At 36.2% G+C, this 16,094-nt stretch overlaps 1 protein-coding gene across 9 annotated transcripts in view; it reads left to right on the forward strand.

Moving 5' to 3' along the window:
• TASP1 (taspase 1) overlaps positions 1-16,094 on the forward strand; it is a 249,810-nt gene that overhangs the window by 4,718 nt on the left and 228,998 nt on the right. For 2 of the 9 annotated variants that reach the window (XM_046679120.1, XM_046679121.1), the window contains exons 2-4: positions 5,811-6,029; positions 9,423-9,490; positions 11,461-11,529. In XM_046679120.1, coding sequence (XP_046535076.1) covers positions 5,885-6,029; positions 9,423-9,490; positions 11,461-11,529 — 282 coding nt within the window. In that variant the 5' untranslated portion in view covers positions 5,811-5,884. Of the gene's footprint in view, positions 1-1,036; positions 1,880-4,458; positions 6,030-9,422; positions 9,491-11,460; positions 11,530-16,094 lie in introns of those variants that run through there. The other 7 variants (XM_046679122.1, XM_046679124.1, XM_046679125.1 and 4 more) reach the window with 7 other exon arrangements.

The raw sequence follows: 16,094 nt of genomic DNA on the forward strand, positions 1-16,094 counted from the left end.
TTGTTCCCCAAGGAAACCCTACTCCATTGGCAGTCACTCCCCGTTTCCCCTCCATCCTTCTGGTCCTAGGCAACCACTGATAGACTTTCTGCTTCTTTAGATTTGCCTGCTCTGGACATTTCATATAAATAGAAACATACAATATGTGGCCTTTTGAGTCTGACTTCTTTCATTGTGTTTAAGGTTCATTCATGCCATAGTATGTATCAGTACTTCATTCCTTTTTATGGCTAAATAATATTGCATTGTATAAATATACAGTAGTCCCCTGTTGTCTACAGTTTCACTTTTTGCAGTTTCTTTTAGCCTCAGTCAACTGCGGGGTTCAAAAACATTAAATAGAAAATTCCAGAAATAAGCAACTCTTAGGTTTTAAATTGTGTGCTGTGCTGAGTACCGCGATGAAATCTCACGCCATCCCTCTCCGTCCCGCCTGGGTCATGAATCATCCATTTGTCCTGCATATCCACGCTGTATATACTACCCTCCTGTTAGTCACTTAGTAACCACCTCGGTTATCAGATTGACTGTCACGGTATCACAGTGCTTGTGTTCAAGAACCCTTATTTTACTTAATAATGGCCCCAAAGTGCAAGAGTAGTGATGCTGGCAAAGTGATGCTGGATTTGCCAAAGAGAAGCTGTAAAGTGTTTCCTTTAAGTGAAAAGATGAAAATTCTTGACTTAGAGAAAAAAAATCGTGTGCTGAGGTTGCTGAGATCTATGGTAAGAAGGACTCTTCTGGGGCCAGCCTGGTAGCGCAGCGGTTAAGTGCGCATGTTCTGCTTTGGCGGCCTGGGGTTCTCCGGTTTGGATCTCGGGTGCAGACATGGCACTACTTGGCAAGTCTTGCAGTGGTAGGTGTCCCACATATAAAGCAGAAGAAGATGGGCATGGATGTTAGCTCAGGGCCAATCTTCCTCAAAAAAAAAAAAAAGAAGGCCTCTTCTATCCATGAAATTGTGAAGAAGGAAAAAGAAATTCATGCAAGCTTTGCTGTTGCACTTCAAATATGTATGTATAGGAAAAAACATAGTCTATATAGAGTTCAGAACTGTCTGTGGTTTCAGGCATCCACTGGGGGTCTTGGAACATATCCTCTGTGGATAAGAAGGTGCTACTGTACCACATTTTCTTTAATCATGAGTTTATGGATATTTGAATTGTTTCTACTTTTTGACATGTGAATAGTTCTTCTGTAGACATTCATGTACAAGTTTTTGTGTGGACGTATTCTCAGTTCTCTTGGGTATCCAGGCATACCTCATTTTATTGCACTTTGCAGATACTATGTTTTTATAAGATCTTTCACCAGCAAAAGGATTACAATTCACTGAAGGCTCAGATGATAGTTAGCATTTTTTAGCAATAAAGTTTTTTAAAAATAAGGTATGTGCATGTTTTTAGACGTAATGCTATCTCACTTAATAGACTACAGTATAGTATAAATCTATCTATTATATGCACTGGGAAACCAACAAATGTCTGTGACTCACTTTATTGTGATATTAACTTTATTGTGGTTGTCTGGAACCAAACCCACAACATCTCTGAGGTATGTCCTGTATTCCTAGGAGTGGAATTGCTGGGTCATATGCTAACTTTACGTTTAACTTTTCAAGCAGCTGTTGCAGAGGATGGACAAATTGCCAGTGAAGTGCATTTTAACATCATCACTAGTAGGAAATTGCAAAATGTCCATATTCAAGCATATTATTCAGAAATAAAGGTGTTATAAAAGATGATGTATACAATTGTTTTCTGTTGTGTAAAACTGACATGCTTATGCATCTCCTTTCATTGGAAACCTTTTGAGTTGAGTGTTACCTCAAAGCTTAGATGAAGAGTTAGACGTTTTTCTTGTGGATCAATGTACTGATGTAAGTATGTTTCATGAGTTTTAAATAGTGATTTGTAATAATGACTAAAACTGTGGTGAAAATATCACAGGGGTATTTGATGTTAATCTGTGGTCATGATTTATTTTTTACTCCTTAGTCTTAACTATAGAGATCAAATACTGTAACTTTTTTTTCTTTAAATTTGGATTGCCAGTAGTTTGTACAGCCCCAGAAGTTCAAGATCCAGAAAAACAAAAACAAAAAAGACCTTTTGGGCCAGTATTGCTGATTGGCCATATTTTTGTCTGTTCCTTCCTTAGGTGGAATGAGTGTTGAGAAGCTTCAGAATATGGCATTTCCTCTGATACTGTAGTTTTTTTTCCCCTGATACTGCAATTTTTAAGTAGGATCTCATAGGGTTACTTTATTTTGGTACTTGGACTTAGCTAGTTATCTTGTGTTCCCTTAAATAACTAGAAATTTTGTGGTAAGCAATACGTTCAGATTATTTAAAATCGAAAGGGACAAAATGGCGAACAGTGAAGTTTCCATCCCACCTTTGTCCATCCTTCGTCCAAATCTTTTTCTGCTGACCACTGTTATACCATTTTTTGATATATTCTTCCAGATTTGTACTTTGCATATATATTAGCTGTATTATTTTTTTCTCCCCTCCCTCAAAATATGGTACTGCATGTATTTCTGTATCATGCCTTTTATACTTAACCAAAATATCATCAAGATCAGTTATTCCATATTTGTATATCAAGAATGTTTTCATTTTTTCCAGTGGCTGCTTTTATTTTTAACCACTTCCATCAAGACATACTGTTGGTCCATTTCTTTCCTGTTGTAGACAATCCTTCAGTGTGCATTTGTAATTTTGATCAGTTTTGCCAAGTTGCCCTTGTTGAGTTGTATTAATTTCTGCTGCTACTAGAAATATATGAGAACTCTTGTTTCTCTATACCCTCAAAACATGCTGTTGTCTTACTTTTTGATCTTTGCCAATCTAAATTAAAAAATGGTATTTGAATGTAGTTTTATTTTGCATTTTTCTTTTGAGTGGGGTTTAGTATCTTTTGATCCATTTAAACGGTTATATAATTTTTCTGTAAACTAGGATTTGCCCATTTGCCCTTTGTTTGCAGTTTTTTTAGTCATTTCTTGGAACTCTTTATTTATTAGGTAAGTTAGACCTTTAATTGGTTCTGAGTTAAACAGAAACTGGTGTTGGAGTAAAAGTTGCTCCATTTGTAATTGAATTAGAAACATTCCAGTAATCATGGAGAGTTGGAAGCCAGTGTTGCACATTGGATAGCCTGTCTGCTTGCGTTCCTTTCCCAGTTCAGCAGAACTTTGGGGCCAGCTTTTTGGAGGAGTTTATTGAGATGACATGGTTTGCTGAATAAATATATTTCAGATAGTTGCTGAGGAATGGTAGATTGCTCAAGAAATAACATATTAATTCATCTTCCACATTTTATTTTATTTAGATAAGCTTCAGAAATAATGTTTTTAAATCTCTTATATATATTAAAATGCCTATTACATCAAACTTTATTCATTATAAAATGTAGATGTTCTACTTATTTATGAAAAAATGCATCCGATGACAGTGAGTCCGAGTAGCTTGAAGTTTAATAATCCATACTGCTTGGATGTGTTTTCATTTGAACTGAAACTCTTGATTTTCTAAAGCCTGAGTTTTCAATCGACCTATGTTGATGGGGCTAGTAGGCCCAAACTCATTTCATGGCTGGGACAGACATCATGGCCTGTATAGGCCGGAGATGAACTGCTAATCATTTAAATTCCACTTTGTCAACTGACACATGAATAAATAGTAACCTATCTCAGAGAAATAACCAAAGTCAAATAAAGGTATTGAGGCAGATCTTTGTGAAGTCATTGGAAGAAAATCCATCCTTAGAAAGAGAGACACCACCACAAATCAAAAACAAAAACAGACATTTTAATTCACTGTTATTTAATCAACATCAGCACTCTTTCGTATTCAAAAATTGTTTTTCTACGTTTATGGATATATGTAAACATTTTAATGTAATAGTGTATATATATATATATATATATATTTTTTTTTTTTTTTGATTGGCACCTGGGCTAACAACTGTTGCCAATCTTTTTTTTTTTTTTTCTGCTTTATCTCCCCAACCCCCACCCCCCGTACACATTTGTATATCTTAGTTGCAGGTCCTTCTAGTTGTGGGATGTGGGATGCTGCCTCAACGTGGCCTGACGAGCGATGCCCTGTCTGCGCCCAGGATCTGAACCCTGGGCTGCCGCAGTGGAGCGTGCGAACTTAACCACTAGGCCATGGAGCCGGCCCCGCATATATATATTTTTGATTTAAAACTATTTGTCCTTTAAATGTTATTTAATAAAAATTGAATGGACTCTTTTTAACCAGGAATTAGAGTTAAAATACCATATTGCATTGCCTCTTAGACCATCTCTGGTGTAAAGGGCCAATTTAAAAAAATTTTCAATCCATTGTTGGCTTTTCCTTTTGTAAAATACAAAGAAAAAAGCCTCCCAAAAACCCTTAAATATTGAACTGTGAGTGAAAGATAAAAATAAGAACTCAAATTTTTATTAGATTTAACAGAAAATAGTTTCAAAAATTAATTATAAACAAAACATGAGGAAATAGAAAAGAATTACAAAAACTATGTACATTGTTATATTAATTGTATTATATTAATCTATTAATAAAATAATAATTTCTTGCAGACTGGTAACAAACACTGTCTGCAGACCACACTTTGAGTAACACTGCTCTTCTGGACTAGGCTGCTAAGTTACTCTTTATGTTACTGTTTATGTTTTATATTGGGAAAAGATAGACTTGTGCCCCTTCCCATTTCTCACTTTAGAATAAGGTACAGATTTTTACCTAACAGTGTGAATCTAGGTGTTTAAGTAGTTTCAACCGCCTGACTCTTGAATTTTCTTTAAATCTGTGTGTGTTGATTTTTAAAAGATCCGTTTTCCCCTGATCTGAAATGTCTTCTGCCATCATTATTTTTACTAAGCCAAGATTGCTAGAGGCTTGTGAGCTTGTAAGGAAAATTAGAAACTTTGTGATATAAGTTGCTTGTAATCTGTTTTATTAAATTTTAATAAAATTTTATTTTATTAAATTTCATTTATCTGTTGAGAATCTCAGAAATAATGCTTTCATGAAAAGTAACAAGTATTTGCATGTGTTATTTTAATTTCTTGGTTTAGTCATATAATTTTGTTAGCATTTGTGTTTTCCAATTGAGCTGTGGGGCATTAAACAGTTTTTCTTAAGGGTTCTTCACAGGCAGGTGTGAATCGGTATGTTGCTTCATTTCTTTAAGCAGCAATCTGTAGATCTTAATGTTCTCGCCACAATGTATAATTTTACAAAAAATTGTAATCGTATAAGGTAATGGATGTGTTAACTGACCTTATTGTGGTGACCATTTTGCAGTATAAACATGTATCAAATCATCACGTTGTATAACTTACACTTACATAGTGTTATATATTGATTATACCTAAATAAAGCTGGAAAAAAAGTAAGCTGCAATCTAGGCTTTATATCAAGGCTTGGTGATATTGCCAGCACTGCCTGTGATTCTAGAATGTCCCAGAGATTATTAGCATTTGGTTTGGAGGGAGTAGAAAGTGATATTTAAGTCACATTGAGGTTTTCTTCAATGTTGATAAAAATCAAAGATAAAATATCTTTGGATTCCACACAAGGTCTTTTTACAACAGTTCTTTTGTTTATATTGCTTAAAGCAAGTACTGTTAGTGGACAGAGAAGTTTAAATTCTAACCTTTTTATATTCTTTGTATTACCCAGTTAAATAACTTTAAAATTATGTTTTTTGAAAGCTACCGTTGCATGGTTTGTATAAGTTATATGTGTATTAGTGGAAAGAAATGCATACCGTCTTTGCCTGTTTTCCTTTAGGATAATTCCTCTCCTGCAATTACTTTTGGATGGAAGTATGCACTTTTCCCAATAGAAGATGGTAATCTCGGAGAATGACCATGGAGAAGGGGATGAATTCTGGAGAAGGGCTGCCTTCCAGATCATCTCAAGTTTCGGCTATTAAAATAACAACCAAAGAGTTGGAAACAAAGCAGTCCCATAAAGAGAAGCGAGGGGGCTTTGTGTTGGTGCATGCAGGTAAGCCCTATGTGGGGGAGTCAGAAAATGAAAATAATGTTGATTTTTTTTTTTTCTTGCCGTGAAGTACACTGAGAATTGAATTTCGCATTTGGAGGAGGCAAGCTGCCGGAGAAGAGTTGGAACCAAAGAGATTGACTTTGATGTAGGGAGGGCCTCCCCTGCTCCCTGCTTGGAAGATCTTACAGTTGCAGTTTTCCTATGCCTTCTTCAGTCCTCTACCGTGTTATTTACTTTTACCCAGTATAATAGATATATTTAAATAGTGTTAAAACCAGACAAGGTAATCTTTTAAACTCCGGTTTATGTTTTTAAAAATAATGCTGCAGAAAAAGTTTTGTTGACTCCATATTTGATTGTGGCCATCTTAGCGTATAATTACACAGCCTTAGATCTAGTTTGCCTTCTTGGTATTATAAATGAGGAAACTTAGAACCAGAGAGATTAAGTGGCTTCAGCCATGTGGCTAGTTTGTGCTAGAGCCAGGTTGAGAAACCCTTAGTGGGCCCGTAAGTCCCAGTGTAGTGTTTTTGGCAACGTATCATGATGCCTGTATTCTCTCCTTCAGAGGACTTTGAGGACAGATGCAGTGAAGTTCAACCGCTGGGTCCCTCATCATTGAAGGGTCTTGGGTTTCGGAGCAGTGCAGCTCTGCCCAGATCTGCTCAGCAGCCTTTCTTTCCCTTTGGTCCGTTTTACTTGCCTGCATTCAGAATCTAAAGTGCGTGACCTCCGTGAAGGAAGAAGGAATGGCTAGGTCTGCTTTTAAGTTTCCTCACACAGTCAGGCAGGATGGGAGCAAGATTAACTTTGATATGGGGTAAGGAGTGAAATTGTATCTTCTTATCAAACTAATGTCCTGCCTGCTCATTAACCTTTCGCTACGTCTAGTTCGGACAACTTGAGAAGTCATATAGAATCTAATCCAGAAGAATCTAAAAAAAAAATAAAGTTCAATTTCCTGTTCTTTCAAATTATTTTTCAAAGAAATGAGGTAAATTTATAGAAATAACCCAGTTAGAAGTAAACCTGGGACCAGAACTCCTGCCTTGAGACTTCAGTCTTCTTTCTACTATACCATGTTGATGGTACACCTTTCATAGTACCTAGTGAGTTATTTTGTTCGGAATGAATATTTCAGAACTATACAAGAAAGGTCTGAAATTTGTAACCAGGAACAATATAGAGCTTTTGATTAGTTGGAAAGCATTGCTTTCATGACTGGCATGGTGGTATTGCTCCTCTCTCAGACACACACTTGATGGTAATGGCTCTTACATAAAGTTAGTGCTGGGGGTCAGCAGTAATAGGAGGAAATCTGGGTTATGGCAGGAAATTGCGTGGATTAAGGGTGACCCCCCTTCTAAATGATTAGAAGGTCAGATAAAGTGATTATGCAGAAGTATATATCTTGCTCATTAAAGGGTCAAAATTTCAATTCCTCATCCAATATAGAGATTTTAAAGCTGTTTTTATTTTTTTAGCACTAGAGGAGACTTGCCCAAATTTTACTCATTTGAATAGTAGGTTCTTGATTTTTCCCAGATCTGTATACTACCTATACTGTTTACCTAATATTAAAAAACTAAACACCTTTTTACCTGAACATTTTAAAGATGAAACCTGTCTTTACTTAAGTTAAATGTTGGTATCATTTCCATGGAGAAAAAATAACTTAGTGCAAACAAAACAATGTATTTAAATTTTAGCTAGATCCTGTTGCATGTCAGTGACTTAGATCCTAAGCTTACCTTTCCTTTGATAAGGGAATTAGCAAGTGTTAACCAGATGTTAAAGATATACTGGAGCCACGGGGAAACTTTTTCTCTATTCCAAGCAGAAGGATTTACATGTTAATGTTATTAATGCTGTTATCTGGAAAGCTAAAGTTATCTATTTGGCAATAGTGTCCTATGCTTTGGGAAACATTGCTGAAAGATTGCCATGTCCCGTCCGTTGTCCCCCCCCCCCGCTTTGAAATTTAAGATCTAAGATGACAGACCTGGGATCACCTATTAGAGACACCGTGAAGAAAGGCCTATTAAATATTGGTACAGGTTCTATGAAGTTTCAGAGTTTTCTTCAGAAACAGGATTAGAATTTAGGTATATTATGGATTCCTGTTCTAGGACATCTTTTCTGCTCTCTTGGGTCTCTTAACAATAGCTTCGTTTGCCAGTTCTTTCTCTGCCTTGAGGATAGGTGGGTTAAGTTTGTGTCAGAATCTGCAGCCCTACATGAGGAGCCCTGAAGCTTAGAGACGTAGTTCTTTTTTTTCTTGGAGGAAGATCAGCTCTGAGCTAACATCTGCTGCCAATCCTTCTCTTTTGCTGAGGAAGACTGGCCCTGAGTTAACATCTGTGCCTATCTTCCTCTACTTTATATGCGGGATGCCTGCCATGGCATGGTTTGCCAAGCAGGGCACAGGTCTGCACCCGGGATCCGAACTGGCAAATCCCAGGCCGCCGAAGTGGAGCATGTGCACTTAACCACTGTGCCACTGGGCTGACCCAGAGATGTAGTTCTTAACCTTCATTACGTTGGACCCCTATGGGGCCTTGGTGGTGGGTTGGGAGGTGGTTCAGAACTCTGTTAAAGAACTTTAATTAGAAGCCTAATCATCACAAGAGTTTAAGGGCTTTAGTCTTGGTTGCTTTTTTATTTAGATTCTTCTCAAATCTCTAACTAAGCAAGTATTAATCCTTTTAGGGAAACAAATTTCAGATCCATTTCTCTTGAGGAAGTTGCTGGATGTTTGTTAAGAGACAAGGACCACCAGGATTTCTAATGGTCAGTCCTGAATATACCATCACTGAGGTTTCAGAGACACTCTGAGCTACATTCCAGGAGATGAGAAGATGTAACGGTTTGGGTAGAGTGGTGGTATTGATGGCGGTTGTGGACAGGTGGACGCCCCTCAACTTCAAATAGTATTTAGAAACTACCTAGTTTTCTGTAGTTACTCTTAAGAATTCTGGATTCTGCACAGTAATTTCCCAAATGGCAGTGGCTTTCTAAAGGGTCAACAGAGAGGAAGTTCAAGGGACTCTGTCCCTGACACTGCCAGGGTTATCAACTCCAGACCAAAAAAGCTTCTGACTTTGGAGAGAGGTTTTCAAGAGGAGAGGTGACCTTGATCAAGCCTCTTTGGGGGCATGAGCTGTTCTAGTGCCTCTGGCAGGAAAACAGCTTTCGAAAAAGGAGATAAGGCATGGTATTAAACAGGCTTATGATGGAGAAAGAAGCTATTAGATTTTTAGAACTCCATACAGTTAGGACAATAGTTTATTGTCACTAGAAGAGCATCAGTTTGTATGAACTATCTATGTAATATAAGCAAGGTCTCTGATATTTTAATGATAACTAACAATTGGTTGGTATTTTCCACAACAGGTGCAGGTTATCATTCTGAATCCAAAGCCAAGGAGTATAAACATGTATGCAAACGAGCTTGTCAGAAGGTATGAAGAGAATGTGGATAACTATTCACTTTTGGTGTAAAGCAGCTTTACCTTGAAATTCAAAATTTTGAGGTTTGACTTATAAGACAGTCTTTGTTTTGGACCACAAAATTATTTTGCTTTTATTTGTGAAGTCTTTTTTTGTTTTGTTTTGTGTTTTTTATTCTCCAAATGATGCTTAGTTAGATCTTTCCCTTCCTTTCCCAGATTAAAGTCTGTATTTTTTTTCTTTTTTTGTGGAAGAGTAGCCCTGAGCTAACATCTGCTGCCAATCCGCCTCTTTTTTGCTGAGGAAGATTGGCCCTGAGCTAACATCCATGCCCATCTTCCTCTACTTTATATGTGGGACGCCTGCCACAGCATGGCTTGATAAGTGGTGCATAGGTCCACGCCTGGAATCTGAGCTGGTGAACCCTGGGCTGCTGAAGCAGAGTGTGTGAACCTGATCACTGCGCCACAGGCCAGCCCCTAAAGTCTGTATTTTTGGAATTGTGGGCACATAATCATATATTTTAAAATCTTTGCGAAGGTGTTGAGCTCTATAGAAGGGGTTGAGAAAAACAGCTCAAAGGCAGCCAATGTGTCTTTCTATGAAGGGAAGAAAAAAATAAAAAATTAAAATGGGTGCTTTTTTAGGGAGATTATCCTGTACTTTTTCCTTCTGTTTTTCATCACGTAGTTTGTATCACAGCAAATTCATTGTCATCCCTGAGTTTAGCTTTGCCCTTGTACTTTTGTTGTGCTTTCGTCTCTTTGGTTTTTGAGGTTTTGCTAAATTGTTGAATACTTAATGTGGAGGCAGGAATGGACTCAGAAGAAAAACTGTTTGTTTTTATTTTGATCTTGACTATATACTCTTGTAGGCAAACCTTCCATTACTTTTTATGCAAATATTGGATATTGTATATCAGGTAAATATGGTTCTCTCTCAGCTCTTTTCATTTATATTTACATACCATTTAAAAGAAAGATTATACTTTATGAGAGATCTAAGCTTTTTCTTATGAATGAAATTCCATAAATGAATAAGAATATTTTGTCATTGTTTTTAAAAAATTTATAGTAAAGCTAAAAGTTTTCTAAGCTATTTTATATTTTTTATCTTATTTTCAAACTGTGAAATCTCATTATCAAATGGAAAAGAAATACTGTTTTACTTTTATAGAAGGATAATCCTAGAAACCTAGTACATTTGGAATGTATAATCAGCATCCTCAATTTATACAATGAATGAACTTCTTAAAAGTTTGATGAGGAAAACAGTTTTTAGTTTTTGAGCTTTCTTTTTGTTGACTAAACTGAAGCTTTAATAGTTCATTTAGAAATCAGTTTTCCTTCTCTCTCTTTCCTATCTTAACTTATACCCAAGAAGCAAGATGATTTTATAGACCTTTATTCTCTGTAGTTTATATTACAAAAGAATATGATTTATCTCAATATAAAATACATTATAGTATCAAAAATGCTTTTGTCATGTGTATGTGACCATCTAAGGGTTCTGAAATGCCTCTATGACTGAGAGTCACTGTTTTCTGTAGTATAGTAACAGTGGAGAAGACGTTGTTAGCTTAGTCTGGGATTCAATTATCTGTCTAAAATATGAATTGGCAGGATATTTGAACCGAACTGAATTCATATAATTTCTATGGCTATTTTGAATTGCCCTGTGATGAATAAAGGCCTTTCACTTACTAAATTCCCTGCGCTTGCTTTGCATTTAGTGGCTAGATTTTATTCATTGTTTTAATTTGAATAATAGTAAGTGAGCTGTATCATCAGTTATTCTGAATATAAACGCTTACTTGTTTTAAATCTAAGTAGCTTATATCTTGAAGTATGGAATGGAACTAGTGATCAGTTTTTGTTAACTGTAAGTGTCTCCCACACATCTTTAAGCCTTTGGAAAGTTTCTGGGTATGTTTGAGAAGTTTTAGTTTTACAATGAATAATCTCTCCCCTTGGTTTTGTAGGCAATTGAAAAGCTACAGGCTGGTGCTCTAGCAACAGATGCAGTGACTGCAGCTCTGGTGGAACTTGAGGTATTTCTTTTCTCTGTTTATGTTTTATTTAAAATAGTTGAGAGTTTATGTTCATTATTCTTCAGTGACTCGAAACTGTTGAGTTAGTCAACCATCAATTATATGACCAATGTTTCCTAACAATATTGACAAAGTTATGAAGAATGCTGTGATATTGTTAGGCTTTTTTCATTGAAGACTTCTCTAAGTAATATAAAAATTCATTAAACTCCCTTTTCCCACTTTGTGAATTTCATGAATACAAAAGTTACTGGTGACTGGATACTTAAATTCCCTCAGTATTTTCAATAGGAAAATTTCTTAACTCCCTCCAAAAGGAATATATGTTCCGTTGTTTAGAAAACAAAAAGTTCTGCTGTCTAGAAGTGTCTAAAGAGGAAGGGGCAGTTTCTTCACAAAGCTAACAGTTAAATATGTATTCTGAGGCTATGTTCTGTGAAGTATGTCTTGTGCAGTGTAATTGTTGGCTGGTCTCCAGGTAACTGCAGACATTGAGGAATTCAGTGGGGAAGGCTCTCAAATTCATAATTCTTTGTACTCCAAAGGATCTCTCAGTTCTCTTATTCTGGAACCTTGAGGATGCGTTTCTTTTGGGGATATTGAAGCCTTCAGAAGACTCACTTCTGCTGCTCAACCTTAGAGAAGATAGATTTGTGTCAGTCAGTTTAGAGGATTATAAGGAACAAATAGTTTTCTGGTTGAGAAGAGTACTTGGGGCATCAAATAAGACATGAAGATAAAACAGTGATGAGTTTGAGGGAGGAGGTGATAGAGTAATAACTCTTCCCTTGGTGGCTGGATTGTGGCCCTTTTGTTTAGGCTCTCTTATCAGTGCACCTACCCTGTCAGTCCAGGCCTTGCTTTTCCCTGTGAAAATTGCCCAAGAGTTTACCAAAAGTCCTAGCTGTGTTTTCTGCATTCCCCTACTTAATTGTGGAGCTACACTTTTTCTCATACTTTGTAGATTTTAACCTCCCCTGTCACTGCCTTCAGCTTGGTCCTAGTGCAGTCAAGGAAGGTGAACATATATGATGGACACCAGTTCTGAGGCATCTGACTTGGCATATGTGGTCCTCTCCTATCATGACCGATACATCTTATACCAACTCTACCAATCATTAGTCATGTGTCCCTGGGTACCTCACAGCCTCTCCTTGACTCAGTTTTCCTATTTATAATATGCGGATAGTAATTCCTACTTAATTCTGAAGTTCTGAAGATTAACTGAGTTAACTTATGGCAATCACTTAGAATAGTGTGTGGCACATGGTAAACACTCCTTAAATGTTAGTGATTATTACTATTATGAGGTGCTTTGGAAATGATATATATGAGGTGAATATTTATGGTAATTATTAATGACATGTTTTACAGTGTCAAGAAAAGGTTAATTATATATTGTGGATAAAAGGAGAAAAGTGACGTAAGAAAGCAGGTTGGTGTACTTACCACCAAATCTTACCTTTACTCAAAGCACGCACCCAAGGAAAACTTCATCCAACTTAATTCAATTATTAATTGAAATTACTCTCCTTTGTGCAGAAGATAATGTCCTGAGATTTACTAGTGCATGGAGTCAGTGTGGGTCTGGGGAAAGAAGGTTAATGAGTAGCTGAGGGATAGACTATAATGGCAACCATGAATACAAAATTGAGTAAAATTGTTTTTCTTTTTCTTTTCATCTTAGAGTAACTTTAAAAAGGTTAAAATTTAATTTTTAATTTTTCATCTTAGAATAACTTTGATAATCATGTTGACTGTTTCCTTACATTTTCCCACAGTGATGAATCAATCTTACTTTTAGAGAGTTTACATATTTATACTTAAAAATGATTAAAAATACCTTTTGGAATAGTGAGCTTTATAATTTTGATTGATGACCTGTGTTTTTTAAGAGTGTAGATATGAAGTTCTTTTTTGAACAAACTTGTTCTAGTATCTTTGATTGAACTATGTTATGTGGATAATGGTAGTGTAGGAGGATCCTGGCCCGAGTGAGTTTAGTGTACTTCCCCCCTTTAATTGTTAAATTTGGGGAAGAATTTTAATTAATTATCATTAAAATTTTATTTTTATATGGAATGTTTGATTGAAATATATTTTAGTAGTTTAAAGGCCAAGGTACACTAAACTGAAAAAATTTTCCTAAGAATATTGTTGGTCGTCATGGTTATACTGCCCCCTGCGGTTTTAGTCACCTTGTGTTATTGTGATTCACCACCTAACAGGGTGAGGTTTTCAAATAAAAAGTTCAGTTGAAGAAGTATTGTAATAGTTTGGGTCAGTGGAAAGATATAAGAAAATTGGACTCTGTTGTTTTCTGTGTTTAAAAAAATACAGGTAACAATATCGAGTCTTTTCAGTCTGCTAAAAAGTCCCACAGAGTCTGATTTATACTGTTTATGTTTGAGAGTAGCTACTTATCTTTAGTTTTGGTCAGTAGAGCTAAGTCTTGTCCTAATTATTGAATAGGTCTGGACAATCATCATACCTTTTCTTTTTGACTTTGGGATATGCTTTTTGACTAAGAAAAACTGTACTTTTTAAACTTACCTGTTACAGTACTACTTAGGCAGATACTAAAATTGGTTTGAATTCCTTGAACACTTTACTAATGGTGGATGAAATGACTGAAATGGCTTAATAGTCCTTATTGGCTACAAAGGATATTTAGCTTTGTATTTTAAAAAATATGAAAATTTGCACTTACCCAAATGGTGAAAAGTACACTGATATCAACTCAGCGCCACAGAGGAGGAAGAAACAAGGTGAAAGAGAAAGAAATTTAAACACACACACACACACACACTCTCACACACTTATGCAGGCCAACTAGACACATCGTTTTTGAGCTTTTCTTGGAAACCAATTACCTTGTGTAGTTTCATCTTTTTTGGGTTACTGCTGCAGACAAATGGTGTCATCCTAAGACTACCACTTCTGGACACAAAGGGGGTGTTCCCTTCATTTAAATAAGGGAGGGAGGTGAGTTTGTAAGTTCCTGCTCATTAAACTGGCGAGCTTTTCCCTTGGCGATTCCCCTGTGAGGGGTGTCCTGCGGTGTGGAAATGAAAATGATATGGCTCCATAGCAAATTTTGTTTGTCTTCAAAATATGGGGAAGGGAATGGAAAGGTCAATTTATAGATCATATTTTAATAATTTATTCTTAAATTGATTTGATCTCGTTTCATTTTTATTTATAGCTTTTTGGAGATTATCCTTATAACTGATGGGAAAGTGACTTCTATCCATTGGGTAGTACAACTCTGATTTCACGCTTAGTAGAGAAGATAAATATTGTGAAAGAATTTGATCCTCATATCTGGGGCTATACATGTGGAAGACAATTGTTTTCATGACTGCTTTTGAAATAGTTTTGGTTCAGATAGTGACAGTGGATTTTAGGTTCTGGACCATAATTTTGCATGTTTCACATCGTATAGCTTCTGATATGAATTTCTTCTTTGAGGAAATTGGAGATAGTCATGATGGACTGGATGAGTAATGATGCCACTGCTAAAGTAGAAAGTCTTTCATAGATTGATAGAAAATGAACTATTCATAAAATACTTAGTAAAGTTCCCTTTGCACATCATATTTTTCTAAAAAACTACTAAGACCTTGTTTTAAAAGTTCTAATAAGGAATAATAGGTGAAATGTGAATGACAGACTTTTGAGAGGTTATTTGTAGTCTTGTGTGAGAAGATTAATGAATCTGACTGAGATTTTGAAGATCCTGGTGTAGCTTTTGAGACATTTTGGTCAATTCATTTTGGAAACTATTATTTTGGTAGGTAGAATACTGTGCTTTAAAAATAGTGATAGGTATAGCTTTTAAATTTCATGTAGTGAAAGGCAACTTGCACAGGCTCCTTTGTTAAAAATGTTTTGTTGGAATTTGGTTATGTTTAAGTGGATCCTGTAGTTCTTTTGTTGACTTGATTCATCTTTTAAGGCTCTCTGTGATCAGAGAAGATGGTAGTACATGGTTCAAACTAGTTTATTGTCCAAATGCTTTAGCATTTAAAGAGGAGATTATATTGGGTACAAATTTTTATATGACTGCTAAAATCAGTCCATTGTCTTTGGATCTCTGTAATCCAATATAATGCTTGCTTATAAACTCTAGAAGAATCCTTTAAGAAGTAACTTCTTATCCAGATGACTGATAGTTTGGAGTATGAGAGAAAAAAAAGTAGGTATTTGCATTATTATATATTTATATTACTATATATAATATTGTTACACATTTATGTGTATCTCTACATCCTCTTATACCCAGAGCCAGCTCTACCTGCATTTCTTTAAAGCAGGGATCTCCAGTGTCATCACTGTTGAATAGTTTGTTATTGGTGGACCATAGCCCAGGTCCCTGTGCAGCTGCCACACCCCCTTCCCTTGGCTATATCCCTTGGCTGGAATTGTCTTGTGTGCCTCGGGGGAGGGCGAGCACCTGAGACCTGCCAGTCCTTGAAATACTTAGGGGTCATGGAGACGATGTGGCTTGCTTCTGGCATATGGGCATACCTAGGATGGAAGGGAACATTGCGAAGGGCTCATAT

This window comes from Equus quagga, chromosome 12, assembly GCF_021613505.1.
Source record: "Equus quagga isolate Etosha38 chromosome 12, UCLA_HA_Equagga_1.0, whole genome shotgun sequence".
In the NCBI taxonomy this organism is placed as follows: Eukaryota; Metazoa; Chordata; class Mammalia; order Perissodactyla; family Equidae; genus Equus; species Equus quagga.